The 17,589-nt window shown below is 39.3% G+C and overlaps 1 protein-coding gene across 9 annotated transcripts in view; it reads left to right on the top strand.

Annotated features, from left to right (window-relative positions):
• The window catches only part of KIDINS220 (kinase D interacting substrate 220), a 161,488-nt gene that overhangs the window by 24,795 nt on the left and 119,104 nt on the right, over positions 1-17,589 (top strand). For all 9 annotated transcript variants that reach the window (XM_005287752.5, XM_005287753.5, XM_005287754.5 and 6 more), the window contains exons 3-9: positions 1,930-2,028; positions 3,640-3,738; positions 5,891-5,989; positions 7,368-7,469; positions 10,545-10,643; positions 12,405-12,602; positions 16,052-16,150. In XM_005287752.5, coding sequence (XP_005287809.1) covers positions 1,930-2,028; positions 3,640-3,738; positions 5,891-5,989; positions 7,368-7,469; positions 10,545-10,643; positions 12,405-12,602; positions 16,052-16,150 — 795 coding nt within the window. The remainder of the gene's footprint in view (positions 1-1,929; positions 2,029-3,639; positions 3,739-5,890; positions 5,990-7,367; positions 7,470-10,544; positions 10,644-12,404; positions 12,603-16,051; positions 16,151-17,589) is intronic.

Here is a 17,589-nt window from a genome sequence, read left to right on the forward strand (position 1 = left end):
TCCCCTGACTGCCCCGACCCTTATCCACACTCCCACCACATATTCACACCCCTGCCCCCAGACAGACCCCCGGGGACTCCCATGCCCTATCCAACTGCTCCCCGCCCCCTGACAGGACCCCCAGAACTCCTGACCCATCCAACCCCCTCTGCTACCTGCCTGCCTCAACCCCTCTCCACACCCCTGCCCCCGACAGCCCCCCCAGAACCCCAGACCCATCTAACCCCCCCTGTTCCCTGTCCCTGACTGTCCCAACCCCTCTCCACACCCTTGCCCCCCTGACAGCCCCCCCCCAAACTCCCGACCCATCCAACCCCCCCTCCCTGTCCCCTGACCAGGGCCAGCTTTAAAGAGCTCAGGAATCGGCCTGCGCTCTGGCCGGGGTTGCGGGGGCTTGGGGCTGGGCTGGAGGTGCTCGGCCGGCGCTGCTGGGGCCCGAGCCGGGCCGGGTCCGGGCCAGGGGTGCTGGGGCTGGGTCCGGGCCGGCGCTGCTGGGGCTGGGTCCGGGCCGGCGCTGCTGGGGCCTGAGCCGTCCGGCGCTGCTGGGGCCCGAGCCGGGCCGGGTCCGGGCCAGGGGTGCTGGGGCCTGAGCCGGGCCGGCGCTGCTGGGGCCCGAGCCGGGCCGGGTCCGGGCTGGGGGTGTTGGGGCCCGAGCTGGGCCGGAGCCGCTGGGGCAGCCGGGCGCCGCTCGGCCAGGGCCGCGCCTTCCCGGAGCTCTCCTCCTCGCGCCCCCCCCTCTGCCCCAGCTTACCTGCTGCTGCCTCCCGCCTGCCCCTGCTTCTTTTCACACTTCCCGTGATGATCTGATTTGCGGGAAGCAGGGCAGGGGGAGGAGCAGGGGGCAGAGCGTTCTGGGGAGGGGAGGAGGGGGAAGACAGCTGCGGGGCCGGACAGCATGGTAAGGCTGCAGGGGATGGGGGGAGCCGGGAAGGGGCTTTGGCTGCCCAGCGGCGCTTGGCCGCTGCTTTTCTATCTATAAATAGCCGACCGGGGGGAAATCCCGGACATTTTTAGATTTTTAAAAATCCCCCCCGGACGGCTATTTATAGCCCGAAAAGCCGGACATGTCCGGGGAAATCCGGACATATGGTAGCCCTATATGAATTGAGAGAGGCTGCGAAAGATGGTGTCTAGCAGCAAGCAACGTCATCTGAGATAGTTCTTTTGCTCCTCCAGCTGGGAGAGATGCTTCTTGGAGAAAAGTATCTCCATAGAAGGGAGTCAGCTTTGTATCAGATTTCTTTTATCATCCCTGAAGGCTTGATTCTGCAAGATGCTAAATACTCTCCAGTCTTATTTGTTTCAGTGAGATGAGACTGCCTAGTACCTTGCAGGATAAGATTAATAGACTCTATGTTGCTCGGTTGTCTGGTACAATGACAAGCGTATTGTCTGTGTTCAGAAAATAATAAACGTGTAACTGAACTATGTTCTCTGGACTTCCAAAAGAAATTTCAGTATGGACTTTTGGTGCTCTGCAGATACCAATTCGTTGGTTGGACTATGGTCTTTCTAACTGTTTGGCCAAGCTTCTTCAAGCTGTGAGACAGGAAGAAAAAACTCTGGATCTCCAGATGTGTTAGGTGGACAAATGAGTTGTGGACTGTTATGCTTTTAGTGTATTGCAATTATTTTCTAAAAGCCACTCTTTAAATATTTGAAACCACTGTTACTATATGGACCACTATATGGAAAGATTTAATATTGTGTTGCCATTTCTTTTTTCACTGAATTTTTTTGCATGTTGTTTGAATATGTTACATTTTATCAGTGTTTCTCATCTACTAAATCAAAGCATAAATTATGTGAACAGTACCTGAAATTCCTTTATAGATGATGGTACGTCACTGGTAGTGTATATAACTATGGGATTTTAGAGATGTATCAACTTGTCTAAGTAGTTTAATTGTAACTATCATTTGATTACAGAATGGTCAGACTCCATTGATGTTGGCTGCTGAGCAAGGCAATTTAGAAATTGTCCAAGAATTGCTCAGGAAAGGAGCTAACTGCAACCTGGAAGATGCAGTAAGTATTAGTGTCATTTTCTTTTTCCAAGATGGTTCCTTAACTAGCACTAATGTATCTGGCTCTAAAATATCATGTAGTTCCGCTTCAGGTCTGTTAAGTGAAGCACCTCTGTGGCTGAGTTTGAATCAATTATAATGGTAAAATAGTTAACACTTTGCCACTGTAACTGATCCACAAGGAAGCACTCTTGACTAGGTAGGTGCTGGTCACTTCTTTGTAGCAGCACAGAACAGCAGTGTATAGCTATTGGTCATGAAGCATTACAAAGCAGCTGCGTCCTGTCATTTCCATATTTAAACTGATGCCACCATGAAAGTTTGTGTATTTGGGAATACAGTACAGTTTTATTTTATGAAGTGTCTTTCATGCTGCATCCTGATTTTTTTTACAAAGTTACAGTAAAGGATCAATTACAGAGTTACATAATAGCAGAGGGGAAAGAAATCACAAGGCACAGATGAGGAAGATGTTCTTAGCTGAGTTTTGAAAAAAGATGGAGAATGGATGAAGTAGAGAGATAAAAGGCAGCTTATTCAATATTGGAGGAGCAACAGTCGAGAGAGCTCTTACATCAGCAGTAGCAAGTTTGCATGGGAGGAGTAGCAAAAGAAACATGCAGGCTAGAGGAGGATTTAAAGACAAGATGAGAAATTTTGAACTGAATCCTGAAATGAATAGGGAGCCAGTTAGGTTTATTGATGATAGGAGTGATGTCATTAAGCTGTTTTAACCCTTTAGAAGCTAGGCAGAATACTGCTGCTAGTTAGAGTTTGGGATGCAATAGAGATGAGGAGCAATAGTTAAGGTGAAAGATTAATGGAAATATTAATATTGCATCAGAGGTGTGGAGCAGGGGCAGTTTTATACATAGTCAATGTTGTGGGGTTGGTGACAGGAAGATTTTACAAATATAAATATGGGATGAGAGAGTTCAGGGTCAAGGATGTTTTCAAGTTCTAGACAAAGGAGAGGTGAATGGAAGATAGAGTTGTGTGGATTCTCCTTCCCCGCTGCTCATGAGAATGAAAACTCCTTAGACCTATGTATGCAGATTCTAGGAAGCTGAAATGTTTTAGCATTGAAGGCTGCATTGAGGTAAGAGAATGAAGATGAAAAAAGAACCATAGATTTTTAAATTACACAGAAGAGAGTTATTCCCATGCTTTGGTCATGGAAAACCTCAGACCTATAAACTTGTGATGGGGGAATCTGAGCATGCTGGTTGTTAATTTTGTTAGTTACAGTAATTATTGATAAGATTTGAGTTTAAGCCATCTTTATCCTCTTGGCTTATTAGTCAGTATGATGAAGGCTTTCACTTGAAAAAACAGACTTCACCGTTAGGAAATCAATATAATGTGAGATTTAATGTAACACATACCCACAATTTCACAGTGGGTGTATACTGTCATTAGTTGAATAAATCAAGCACATTATAAACATGAATTTGTACTTTATACTAAAAAACTATACTTGATAACTCTAAGGGAACCACTGTACGCTGAGACAAGTAACTTGGTATGTAAAACGTTCATATTGTGTCCTCTGTAAATATCACTAATTGAATTTTAAAAAAACCTACATCTTTCAACTTTTTTCTTACTGTAGGATAACTGGACAGCTCTTATTTCGGCAGCTAAAGAAGGTTATGTAGACATTGTAGCAGAGCTACTTAACTGTAATGTAAATTTGGAGCACCGGGATATGGTATGATCTTTTTTTCTAGTTTTAAAATGGAATAGTTGTGCTAATAGGGACATACACCGCTACCTCGATATAACGCGACCCGATATAACACGAATTCGGATATAACGTGGTAAAGCAGTCCTCCGGGGGGGCGGGGCTGCACACTCCGGTGGATCAAAGCAAGTTCAATATAACGCGGTTTCACCTATAACGTGGTAAGATTTTTTTGGCCCCTGAGAACAGCATTATATTGAGGTAGCGGTGTGTATGGAGTTGATTTTCCAACTATGCAAAAAAAATTGAATGAAGATCCTCTATTGTTTGTTGAGTGCTTTAAAATGTAAAGAAGTTCTGCTTTAAAATGTTTGTCTAATGACAGAAAAGAACGTACATTTCTAGGGTGGTTTTCTTTTTCTGTACATTAGAATTTCTTCTAGAATTTAAACTAAAATACTGTAACTGTCTGTGAAATGTAAACTGTATTATGCTCAGGACTTACTTTCATGCTGGAGGAATCTCAGGTCTTGAAAGTTTTAACAATTTTATTTAAAAACATAAAGTTAATTATATTTAATCTTTGCAAATATAAACTAGGGAGGGGCAAAGTAACAAACACTCTGATGGTTGATTTTGTCAGCTGGATGGAGGATGCATCCTAAAGGATAAATTTAAATCCCTCCAGCAAGTTCAGTATAGTTTAGGGGCTTGATTATCTGGACAGTTGCATGTATAACTGATAGGGTAGTCTCCTTATGTGGAATATGTTAGGGATAATTAATCTCATTAAATTGCAAAGTCCAACTCTTGAAATTCTTAGGTTTCTGGGGATTTGATTTTGCTGGGGGAGGTAGCTAAAGAGAACAACAACAGAAAGTATTTTTCTTCAGTAAAATAAATGTTAATACAGTTGCTCTGGCTAGGGATAAAACCATTTACAGTAACTCCTCACTTAACCTCCTAGTTATGTTCTTGAAAAATGCAACTTTAAGCGAAATGATATTAACTGAATCCAATCTCCCCATAAGAATTAATGTAAATGGGTATGTGTGGGGGGGTGGGTGGTAGGTTCCAGGGATTTTTTTTTTTTGCCACACAAAAGACACATACATACACAGTATAATATATAACAGGGGTAGGCAACCTATGTCACGTATGCCGAAGGCGGCACGCGAGCTGATTTTCAGTGGCACTCACGCTGCCTGGGTCCTGGCCACTGGTCCGGGGGGCTCTGCACTTTAATTTTAAATGAAGCTTCTTAAACATTTTAAAAACCTTATTTACTTTACATACAACAATACTTTAGTTATATATTATAGACTTATAGAAAGAGACCTAATAAAAACGTTCAAATGTATTACTGGCACGCGAACCTATAAATCAGAGTGAATAAATGAAGACTTGACACACCACTTCTGAAAGGTTGCCGAACCCTGATATATATATATAAGCCCATGTGCCCTGACCCTGCTTCCCGGCAGGAGCGCCGGGCGGGTGGAGCGGGGCAAACTCCCATGGCCCAACCCCCGGTCCCCGGCAGGAGCACCGGGCGGGCGGAGCGTAGGAGCCAAATAAAGTTATAAGGGAACATTGCAGGACTTTAAAGGACTATGTTCTCTAATAGGTCAGCGACCTAATAACGAAACAACATTAATCGGTACAACGTTAAGTGAGGAGCTACTGTATGTTTTTCCTTTGTGGAACGATGCACATTCAAGTGGCAAGCCTTGCTCTTGAACTCTGTTTAGTTTTATAGAACAGTGAATTCAAATTTGTCCATGGGTTTCCCAATAACTTTTATTCAACTGTAACATTGGCAGGTTTGTCCACCTTCATTTGAAAGCCATTATGGAAGCATCTTATTCAAACTAAATTCCGCACTGCTTTTTTTTTTTTTAAGTCTGTGATTTTGTGTGCAGCAAGTTTGGTAAAATCATTTAGGAGCGCATTTTCCTTCCTCCTCCCCATTTCCCGCCCTAAGTTCTATATGTTGCAGCAAAAAAAGTTTAACTTAAAATTTTACGTTTGAATTTTTAGACTAGTAAGATGGCAACATTTGTCACTATTGCTTGTGATAGGCTCATAGACAGGAGTTTAAGAACAGGTGTGCAACAAAAGAAAATACATAAATATAGGTTTAAATAAATCTAATATTTTTCTCTATTATGTTTTACAGGGAGGGTGGACAGCCCTAATGTGGGCATCATATAAAGGTTGTACTAAAGTAGCTGAGCTGCTTCTTGAGAAAGGAGCAAACCCAAACGTCACTGGGCAGGTAAGGGTTGATCTTTGAGTGGAGAAAGATCCCTCAAAAACCTGAATTGTGTAGTAGTATTATCTTGCAAAGAACTATGAGTTATATAATATTTTATACTGTATTTCATGGCAATAAAGTGGTAATTTTATGATTTAGTATCACAGCAACTATTGTTTATTGGAGCAGATGATTTTATAGATTTCAGTAAGGTTTACATCAGTAATATATTAAGATAGTGACAGTAATTTCTATGTATAGTAAGCCATGTACATTAGAAGGAGAATTCTATTCAGTTTTAATTACCGTATATACTCGTTCATAAGCTGAATATTTTTGGTAAAAAAGTGACGCATCGAAGAGCGGGGGTCGGCTAAGAAATGAGTCTACACCAAAATTTGATGATTTTAAACTCTGTAGAATCATTGAATTGAATATCTAATACATTGTCATTTTGTTTACCTGGAGTGTCTGCAGCCACGGAGCCCCTCAGCTCCCTCTGGCCACGGTTCGCAGTTCCCAGCCAATGGGAGCTGCGGGAAGTGGCGTGCCACTTCCCACAGCTCCCATTGACTGGGAACCACAAACCGTGGAGACTGGGAGCTGAGGAGCTCCGTGCCTGTGAACGCTCCAGGTAAACAAAACGTCCAGGCCTGCTAGCCGCTTACCCTAACGGGCCAGGAGCCAAAGTTTGCCAACCCCTGAAATATAGGGTCAGCTTATGAAAGGATCATACAGTTTTTGCTATTTTTACCAAACCATCTTGGGGGGTCGGCTTATAAATGAACGGGCTAATGAACGAGTATATAAGGTACTTTATTTCTAGAAATTAGTAATTTAATAAACATTTATAAACAATTAAGAGTAGTAACATCTCTTGTTTTAATTATTTCTTGGTAACTAACAAATAGTCTGGGTTGTAATTTTGTCGAATATACAGATACTCCTGAGAAGACTAGTCATGATACTGATTTTGGGGGATCTATTCTGTCTTCTGCATGTGTTGGCATTATTAGCTCCCATTGATGTTAGAAGGTGTCATATAAATGTAGACAACTTGAAGCTTATATAAATTTGTTATATGTACGCAGTGTTTTTTTAGTTTGTGTTTGTCATCACAACTGTGTAAATAGTGAGGTATTAGGATATGATCTTTTAAAATCCTTGTTAAGAGTAACTGTGTCCAAACAATACATGACTTGTCTACTACTGACCCATTTAATTGGCAACAGTTACTGAAGTATGATCAGTAGATAATTTTGTGTGCATTTCTTTTCATGTTTTATGAAGTGTGAGGCATTCTGATAGATATTAATGTATAAATAAAAAACAAGTAGAGTTAGGAATATGTTTTTGTTTCACGTGGCTTAGTTTTTATATTGTTGTTATCTGATCCAAGCAATATAGCATTTATCCAATCATTTGGGCAGCAGGACGTGGCCACTCAGATATCGTACATCTCTTACTGCAACATGGAGCTAAAGTCAACTGCTCTGATAAAGTAAGCTATGATCTTTGTTTAGCATTTTTATATTATTACAGAATTATTTGTACAGCCCAGGAAAGAGTGTCAAACGTCCAGGAAATTATCTAGCATATAATATCCAGAATTTCTCTTCTTCATTAAACATTTCATTTATGAAAGAATTTCAAAATTTATACAACACTTTCTGACTAAAACATTTGTCACTGATTCTGAAAAATTAGCCTAAATTACATTTTTTCCTCACATGGTTAAATCCCTGTGGTATAGACCAAGCCACCGGCTTGGCAAATATCTTTTGCAAATCTTCTTTCTTCATAGTATATAACAGTTTACAGTGAGTAATATACTAAATATAATATCAAAATATTGCACTGAACACTGATTACCTTAAATCAGATTTTTTCTCCTTTTGCTTCTATAGCTTTTGGAAATGGTGCTAACGTCACTTGCATACATATATAATTCTGATATCTAGAAGCCTGTGAGAAAGGAATTAAAATTGCAAGCATTTAAAACGTGGTAACTTCAGTTTGTGAAGTCTAGCTTTTTGACCAGTTAGTTGATCACTGTTCCAAAGCTAATAGCTTCTGAAAACACAGCTTCAGACTAAATAAATAAGCTTAATAGGCCAGGCGAGAGAATACCACCTCCATCTTATTGCTTTCACAAATAAGTTTGATCACCTAATAAAGATGAGATCATAAAAAAGATTAAAAATAAATATTATTTCGTTGGAAGGTTTAGTTGAAATATTCAGAAGGAGAAATTGGATGACAACATTAATTTTTTAATTCAAAGTTACTTCCTGGACAATTAAATATTCTTTGGATTATTTTATAAGTTCCAGTTCCAAGGCATGGGTCAGGTGCGATAATGAAAATGCAGACTGATGACACTTAACCGAAGGATGAAAATGGAAGTAAATTACTAAGTACTGAGTTTTGAAACACACATTTCACTTCATTTTGCATTTTGCAAACTAGCAGGTCATTTTTTAAAAAAAAACCTTAATATTTTAACATTCTATATTGTTTTTATCATTGTCTTGAATAACAATACAACATCAAAACATTGCTTATTCTTTTAATCCCCTTCTCCCTCTTATCTTAAGGGACATATTATTTATTAGGGAAGCTTACTTTTGAAATTTGGGTTGTTAAGTTTAAGTCCTCAATGAGACTCTTATAGTTAAATGAATAAAACCCTTTCCTCATACAAGCTCTTTACACTTCCATCTGTAAAAACTGACTAGATTGCTAGTCAGTTTCCTTTTATAAACAGCTGCTATTAAGTGACCCCCTTTGTGGTTCTCTGGATGTCTCTCTGTCTATAAACAGATGGTCTGGCTCTTCATAGAGCAAAATAATAATTTTTTTAAAAATTGCACGTGTCTGAAAATACCCCTCAGATTGATCTTTCAAAGAATCTTTTCCCAGCTGAAACTGGTAGTCATTAATTATAGGATTTTATTCCTTGTATTAAGTAAGAAACTTTCAAAGAACAGCTGTACAGGAATTCCTACAATATATATCTTTATTTTTGATATTTAAAAGCTGCCTTTCATGAAATCTTGGTGCTTATACACACTGATTAATACAAAAATTACGCAAACACTGTTCTCAATCACAGTTTAAATTATTACCTGAACTGTAGTTTTCAACCAAATCCTTCATAAAATGCCTAAGAAATTAGATGCATGTTGAAGCATACTCTGAAATTTTGGGGGTGGGGGATAGGAGGAGGAATTGAGTTAGTCAAGGATCGCTCAAAAAAAAAAAAAAAAAAAAAAAAAAAAGTCTTACCACAAGCTGTCTCTCTTATTTCAAAAGCAGGGGACTAAAAGATCATTGCCTAAGCTTACTGCACTAGCAGCAATATTACATGGGGAGAGAGGTGGTCTCTCAAATGGGAAAGACTGAAATCATTTAGTCCCTGATCCAACAAATGCCTTAAACACATACTTAACTTTTAGCATGAGAATATTCCCATTCAAGTCAGTGGGTCTACTATTCACATGATTTAAAGTAAAGCATATGCTTAATTTACTTTGCTGGATTGGGGCCTTGTGGCTTTATAAATCAAATCCTGCACCTCACAGTCCTTCAGAAACTAATACACCGCTATTGCAGACTGTTGAGACCTTATTGAAACTTTGACCAATCCAGAACAACAAGAGGCTTGTTCAGTCCTCCATAGTCTCCTAACTTGTACATACTGTAGGATCTTCAGTAACTGCCTTGACGCTTGCACTACATCTTCCCCTGATCCATCCAAAATGCATCTATCACCACTTTGTTCACTTCCCTGTTTCCCTCCTGCCCCCGGTAAACTCCTTGTGAACTGCTTTACGTTTAAATTTCTTGACATTATAGCTCCACATGCTTACATTGTGGGTCTTGTCTTCCCCTATTCTATCTTTCTACCAGTGATTTTTAGCATCACTGTGCTGTTAATTTCCTTCTCCAGCTCTCATCTCCATGAATTTTTACATGTTGCCTCCTATCCAGGGAATAACCCAGTAAGCTAAGATACCAGTGTCTTCTCAAAACTTTTCCCTAAAACTCCACTCCTATGATATGCATCTATTATGATTATGAGAGGTGTATCTTTTTTTATACTTTAAAATAATTGGGGAAGGCAAGGCCTGTCTTTATTTTTGTGTATTATATAGTGCCGAACACACCGTGCTAGACAATATAGGACAGGGATGGGCCAACTTTTTGGCCTGAGGGCCACATTAGGGTTGCAGAATTGTATGGAGGGCTGGGTAGGGAAAGCCGTGTGCCTCCCCAAACAGCCTGGCCTCTGACCCCCCTTACTGCCCCCCTCGCACTGCTTGGCAGGAGCATGCAACCCCGCTGCCCAGAGCGCTGCCCGCGCGGTGGCGTGACTGTGGGGGAGGAGCCGTGGGCTAGCCTTACCGGCCGGGAGCTCAAGTGCTGGGCCGGATGGTCCCATGGGCCGAATGTGGCCCGCAGGCTATAGTTTGTCCACCTCTGATGCAGTACAATAGTCCATTCTTGACATTAAATACAGCAACTCAATTTGAAAGAGCATATTAATAAGTTTTGTGATTGATTTTGTTTATAGTATGGAACCACAGCATTGATTTGGGCTGCTAGGAAGGGTCATTTGGAATGTGTGAAATACTTGCTGCAGATGGGCGCTGATGTTGATCAAGAAGGGGCTGTAAGTAACTAATTTTGTTTTCCATGGTAAGATGTGTCCACATGTCTTGTTTCCAGGATAAACAGATTTACGTTTCTGATGTGCAAAAATAAAACAAAGCTAAATGTTGACAATGAAGAAAATGCAATTTATTGGTCTTGATCTGTGTGCGGGTTATTTTTTAAGATATGATCAAAAAGGCATACACGAAATCAAACTATCAGAGAGCTTTTGATGACTATAGATTTCGTACTTTTAGCTGTGACATTGCTATATAATTTTTTAAACTGAATTTTAAGTTTAACAGATACATTACAGAAACAATGGCACACATTTTATTTCTTTGGATTTATACAAGAATGAAAAGGAACATCTGTGCTATGTTTTAGGAGTCACAACTTAATAGATTTTCAGTTGCTATTTTTAGAGATTTAACTACTGTGTCAAAACTCTCTGATAAGCAGAATCTTGGTATGCCAAGGACCTATCACATGGTGCTATTGGAATAATAAATCATATATAAAAGTTGGTGTGGCTCTTCGTGTTTTCCAGATAATGTTTAAAACATATTGCTTTAGTTGCCTATTTTGTCTTATAACTGAAAGGCTGTTTCTATTTCTAAATCTTTATTGAAGACTATTCGATATTTTGAATTGAAAATAATGTAGTTAGTTCATTTAGAAAGGTGACATCTCTGCATAAAATGTTCAGTAAAAATTCCATAAGAACACGTAGTACTTACATTAAATTCATATGGCAGCAGCCTTTCTCAATCTTTAGTCTTGCAAAGGAAACATGTAGGCAAACCCCTACACCTGAGCAGTTCTCTTTACAGGATTGGGGCCTAATGTGATAGAATAAGCTGACAGTCCCCAAGAATTCATGTAAATGAATTGCATCCTGAATTCAGATACAATGTTATGCTTTGATGAAGAGAAATGTTGAATTTGAGTGTAGGTAGGGTACTCTCTCAATATACACTATATGTTGATGTATGGGTACTGAAATAATAGTCAAGCCCTAAACTAGTAAAACAGGAATTCTGTTTGGCTTCACAACATATAGATCTTTGATGAAAATGAATATTTAAATTGCTCTAATTATACAGGTTAAAGTGGGTGCTGCAAATAACCCTACAAAAAACAAAAAAAATTACCCCCCTCCCCCCAAAAAATCAGTGACACTGCTCAAGAAGAAACATACTACTTAATGTAAGGGCATTACAGTCTAGTCGCTAGTGAAAACTTTGCTATCTCATTAACATTTCATTCTTGATAACTCTTCAGATGGTTGGAGGAGGGACAGTGGAGGGTAATCTCACTTCAAAGTGAGCAATAAAAAACAGTTGGTGTTCTGGGTGTTTGTGTAATATGTAAACAAATTAAAAAAGTGGTTCTAATTTATTTTTCTGAAATGAAATTGGCATATTTAGTGCACTGATGAACTGATATTATATTCATAATACTGCAGAAAGATTGTACAGTTCATATTTTTTTCAGAAGTTATGATAAATTGCTTTAGGTTTTAATGCTCGCATTTAGAAAGTTCTTCGAGATAGTGCCTGTTTGTTTATTTTTAAACTTTATAAAGTACATACTACCATATACGGTACATTTAATAAAAATCTATGCTAACATTTGAATGCTTGAGAAAGTATTTGATACTTTCCTGAGAAATCTTTCATTCTTCTTTAGATAGCTTGCAGTATTCAGGTATTATAATTATTTGTATCCCTTATTTAGGATGTAATATCTTCTTCTTCTTTTTTTTTTTTTTTTTTAGAACTCTATGACTGCACTTATTGTAGCAGTAAAAGGTGGTTACACTGACTCAGTAAAGGAAATTCTGAAAAGGAACCCAAATGTAAATTTAACAGATAAAGATGGAAATACAGCGCTGATGATTGCATCAAAGGAAGGGCATACTGAAATTGTGCAGGATCTACTTGATGCAGGAACTTATGTGAACATTCCTGATAGGGTTAGTAAGTGTTCTGATGATAAACTTGGTGTCAAACATATGCCTGATATATTAGCCTGCATAACTGTATTCCAGTGTATAGTGGTGTGACTAATTCATATATACTAAATATTTTCATGTTTATTTTTTAATTTTCTGCCACTAGGTGGCAGACTTTTGTATTACCATTTTAAATCAGCATGGGCCACATGGAAAAAGAGATGCTATTTGTATAGAGCTAAAGAAAGTCTAACATTTTTCTGGCATTACGAGTCTCCACTAATGTATAGATGGACTAATGTCACCTCTTCAGCAGGCCTTTTTCCAGCTCCCTTGGTTTGTAAGTCATGAAATCCATTCAGGACCTGAGTTAACACAGCAGTGCAATACACTGTGGGAACATCCACTTGAGTTTCTTAACAGATGTTCTTTTTTGTTTTTTGATGTCCTTCCAAAAGATATGCTGTAGGTCAACCATAATATATTGAACTCAGGATTCATTTATTGGGTGGTGAAGAATAATACCCTCCCTTGCTGGAATTACTGATTGATATTCTATGGTCTTTGTTATTCAGTAAATGAGAATAAGTGATCAGGGTTGTCCCTTCTAGCATTAATATTAATTAAATAAATATTGTTTCCCAGAAAGTCAGTTTCACTTTTGACAGAGATCAAACTTTTTTTTCTGACACAGCAGGTGTTTAGAAAAATGTAATGGGTCTGGAGGCACTTTTTAATAGTTTCCAAAGTGTTTCTAGCATTGTCAAGTTACAAGGTAGTGGAACTTGGTCATGCCATTCTGAATTGGCATCTTGCTTTTTCTCTCTTCAGTAGTGATAGAAATTTAGCAGCTAATATTTCACAAGCTGTCATTATTGGAATCAAAATGTTAAGCATACTTTTCTAGGTCTAAAACAAAGGACACTGGCTCCATTTGAGTTCATAAGCCGAATTTTTTTAGTAAAAAAGGGAAGCACCAGAGAAGGGGGTCGGCTTATGAACGGGTATAGAGGGGGAGAGGTGGGACACCCCCCTTCCCCCAACAGAGGGAGCAAGGAGAGGCAGCACAGCCAGCAGAGACAGAAGGGAAGAGGCGGGGCCAGAGTCTCTCCGCTTCTGGCCACGCTACTCTTCCCCCAGCCTCCAAAGCAGCTGCAGCTCCGTGTCCGGCAGGCTGCAGCTATGCCGCTTCTCCCCCCCCCCCTCCCCCGCTCCCCCTCAAAAGCAGGCTGTGGCCACGCTGCCCGGCCCGCCGGAGCACACTGTGGCCGTGCCGCCCAGCCTGCCAGATCAGCTCCAGCCAGGTCAGAGACATCCTCCCCTGGCCCTCCCCAAATAAGGTGGGAAGGGATGGGATGGGGAGACTGGGGGGGTCCTGGGCTAGGGGTGGGGTCATGTGGGGGGTGGTCACAGTGGTTACTCCCCTGACTCCTATCTTCTCCCCTCTCCCCCCCCAAATTTCCCCACCAGTTGCTGTCCCGGCCCATCAGGGTAAGCAGGACACTTTGTTTACTTAGGTTTACCTCTGTGCCTGCGGACACTCGAGGTAAACAAACCATCTCGGCCCGCCAGCGCTTATCCTGATGGCCCGGGAGCCAAAGTTTGCTGACCCCTGAATTATAGGGTCGGCTTATGAACGGGTTATAAAAAATTTCTATTTTTACTTACCTATCTTGGGGGGGGTCGGCTTATAAACGAACTGGCTTATGATCGAGTATATACGGTAGGTAAAATTGATGCATAAAAATGATAGGAATCATTTTACAGCGGCAAGTTATCATCATAATGAATTATATGTATGCTACTACCTCTTGTGACTCCACTGCTCTAGTGTTTTTTTGATAGCAGAGGCTTAAATCATATTGAAAGTCATTGGCGGTGGCTGCGGGAGGCGGGGGAAGATAGTAATCAGAATGAGGTTAAAGTAAGGTCTGATATCTTTGAGCTTGACAGAATTAGTAGGGATTGATTTATACCATTAAACAGCTAAGATTTTGTTCTGCTAAACACTAACGCATAATATATTTGGCTCAGTGACAAAAACTCCCAACGGTTGCTGCCAGAGTTCAAAAAGTATGTATTTTTGCCACTAATGGTTTCCACACTTATATATCCACTTCATGTGTCTCCTAAACAGTTTTGTACTAAACTGCAGTGTGTGTCTGATGGTGTATGTGGCATGAAAAATTATTGGTCTTACAGAAACAAAGGTTAAAATACTTAATACTCTCACCTTCTGTTAGGAGCCAGATATGTAGTGACTTCTAATTGGAGTGGATTGGAATTCCTCATTTTTAAATTTTCTGATTTGGGTCCCAATTTATGAGGTATGATGTTGGATGAATAATTATTTCACAGTTCCAAAGGATATTTAAGATTATTATATGCTCTCCCATCTCCCCCACCCTTTCCTTTTCGGTACAAATTTAGGTCCACTACTCATTGTGACAAAAAGAAAATAAAAAATAAAAATTTGAGATAGAATAATATTATGTTGATTACGGTTGTCACTGCAAATGAAAACAGTATTACACAGAGGGATTTAAAATAGTGAATAGCGGTAGCACTAGCACCCATTTTGACTTGCAGCATTTAAGTTTAGAATTTTGCTACCATGGAGGGGATGTTACTGAAATTCAAGCCCTTAGACTGCTTATACAAAATGGTGATTAAGTTTAGATTTACTTGTTCATTTATTTACTGATGGCATTTATTTTCTCTATTTCACTATGGAAAAAAATTAGACAAGTCATATCAGTTCATGGCTTCATTTTTTGTACGCTATAACAATTACTAGTTATGTGAATTGAGAGTTATTAAATAAAATTTAAATTGGATTTTAGGCCTTATTCTTCAGATTGTATACCCATATAATTCCAATGACTTCTTTTTTTATGTTGGAGTAACTGAGACCAGAATCAACCCCTTGCATACAACATTTATTTATCAAAAGAGAAGACCTCAGTATAAAAAAAAACAACCCATTGCTTTATGAAGAAAAAGCAAAAATTCCTGAAAGACTTGAAAATGACTTTTCTGTAGGCTACCTATGAATTAACACAGACTTAAGCAAGAAAAATTTATCATTTCCCATATTTATTTTTTCTCGTTCTTTCTATGCTTGCTTTATTTTAAGATTTGGTCCCTCAAATTGTAATCTTGCACATGATTATGTTTTACTTCAAATGCTTAATGTCTGACCTCTTTGCAATAAAAATACTTATTGAAAAATGGAAGCCTTTTCTACTATCTGAGTATACTTAACCAGTGTAAACTACTAATTGGTAATCTGAACTTTGTTATATAAAGATTTAGTAAAAATTGACATGATTTATATGTTCATAGGCTATAATTTGTTATCTGATGTGATTTCAGGCAAAATATTATGTTTTCTTTTTGGTAAATCATTTTAATCAGATGAGGGAGACTACCCTATTGATCCTGTTTTCTATCATTTAATTTATTTTCAGAGTGGAGACACTGTGTTGATAGGGGCTGTTAGAGGAGGTCATGTTGAAATTGTGAGGGCCCTGCTACATAAATATGCTGACATAGACATTAGAGGTCAGGTAAGTACAATGGTGTTGATTTTTTTATGTCCCTTAGGTGGAATGTGAAGTTGAGAATTGTACAGTTTCCTGAAAAATACGACTTGAAAAATTTGTCCATAGTCTACCATCCAGAGGACAAAGTTTACTAACTAGTATGAAGAAAAAAATATCTCTTCTGACACTGCTCTTGCAGTTTGAAGGAATAAATCTTCTGTGCTGTATTTAATAAAATATATTGTCAACCAACTCTTTATTTTTAATTACCTATCAGAAAAAATATTTATTGAATATATTTGATGCATTTTACCAGTATTCCCATAATATATTTGCTGAATAAATTATATTAAATATATTGGTGAAATTCACTGAGAAATATTAGTTGTCAGTACTATTTGACCAGGCCTACTCACAACATCTTTCTTGTTTTTATTAGAACTTCTTTCCCTTCCTGGCTTAACTCCACTCTTTTTTTTTTTCCTCTTTCTTTTAATACTCTGCATTATCATCAATTACTTTAGTTTTTTCTTCCACACTCCGCTTCTACTCACTTTTTTCTAACTTCTTCCATGTTTTCTGTCTCTTCTTTCTTCTCCCCCTGAAGCCTCTCTCCCAATACTGTATTTTTCTTTTCAAACTTATCACATCCAATCATTCCTTCTACTCCTTTATCCTTTTCCCCACCATCTTTATGTTGGTGTGTGATAAAGCACCCATGCCATAGTTGCTAGAACACTAAACTTACTAGCCAGAAACAAAATAGTTATGGTGCCCCAGTGTCTGTGCAATGACCAAGAGAGAAGCCAAGCTGTCTCCCGCAGCAGCTATGAAAGGGGGAGGGTTTTTTTAGGCCTCCTTCCAGCATGCTGTCACTGGACCCTGCTTGTGAGTTCCATCTTTGTCATATCCGCTTTTGTCTACTACATGGCTGATAAAATTGGAGCCCTTTAATGTCCTCAGGCTGCTGGAATAGAAAAGGAAAACTTTCTTGTAGTTGCTTGGCTGCTACATTGAAGAGGGAAGGCTGGGTCACCACTGCTTGACCTCCTTCCCCAAGTCTCTGTTTATTAGGTCTTCCTCACTGAATAGCTTCTGGTGCAGGTCAGAGCTTTTCCAAGCAACAGTGGGACAAAGGTGCCAGTGAAAACAGACTAAATAAAGCCAGATCATTTTTCATTGTATTGTGGCTTGCTAAAATTGTAACAAACAGCAGAGATACTTTAGTAGTCTGTTGGCAGACTTAGACAACACTACACTGATTCATACATGGTTAGTTTTTGAAGGGTTATCAGGTTATCTTGTCAGGCAAAAGAGCTAGAAAATTAATCTTTTGATTCTGCAAAAGTTGATGACCATTGCCTACAAAAGCTTCCTGCTTGCCCTTGGTGAGTAAACAAGTGGATTTTCCCCCCCAAGCTCTGCTTGGAGAAATTGTATGGCTTGTAGACCAAGTTTTAAAT

This window comes from Chrysemys picta, chromosome 3 (assembly GCF_011386835.1).
Source record: "Chrysemys picta bellii isolate R12L10 chromosome 3, ASM1138683v2, whole genome shotgun sequence".
NCBI classification, from domain to species: Eukaryota; Metazoa; Chordata; order Testudines; family Emydidae; genus Chrysemys; species Chrysemys picta.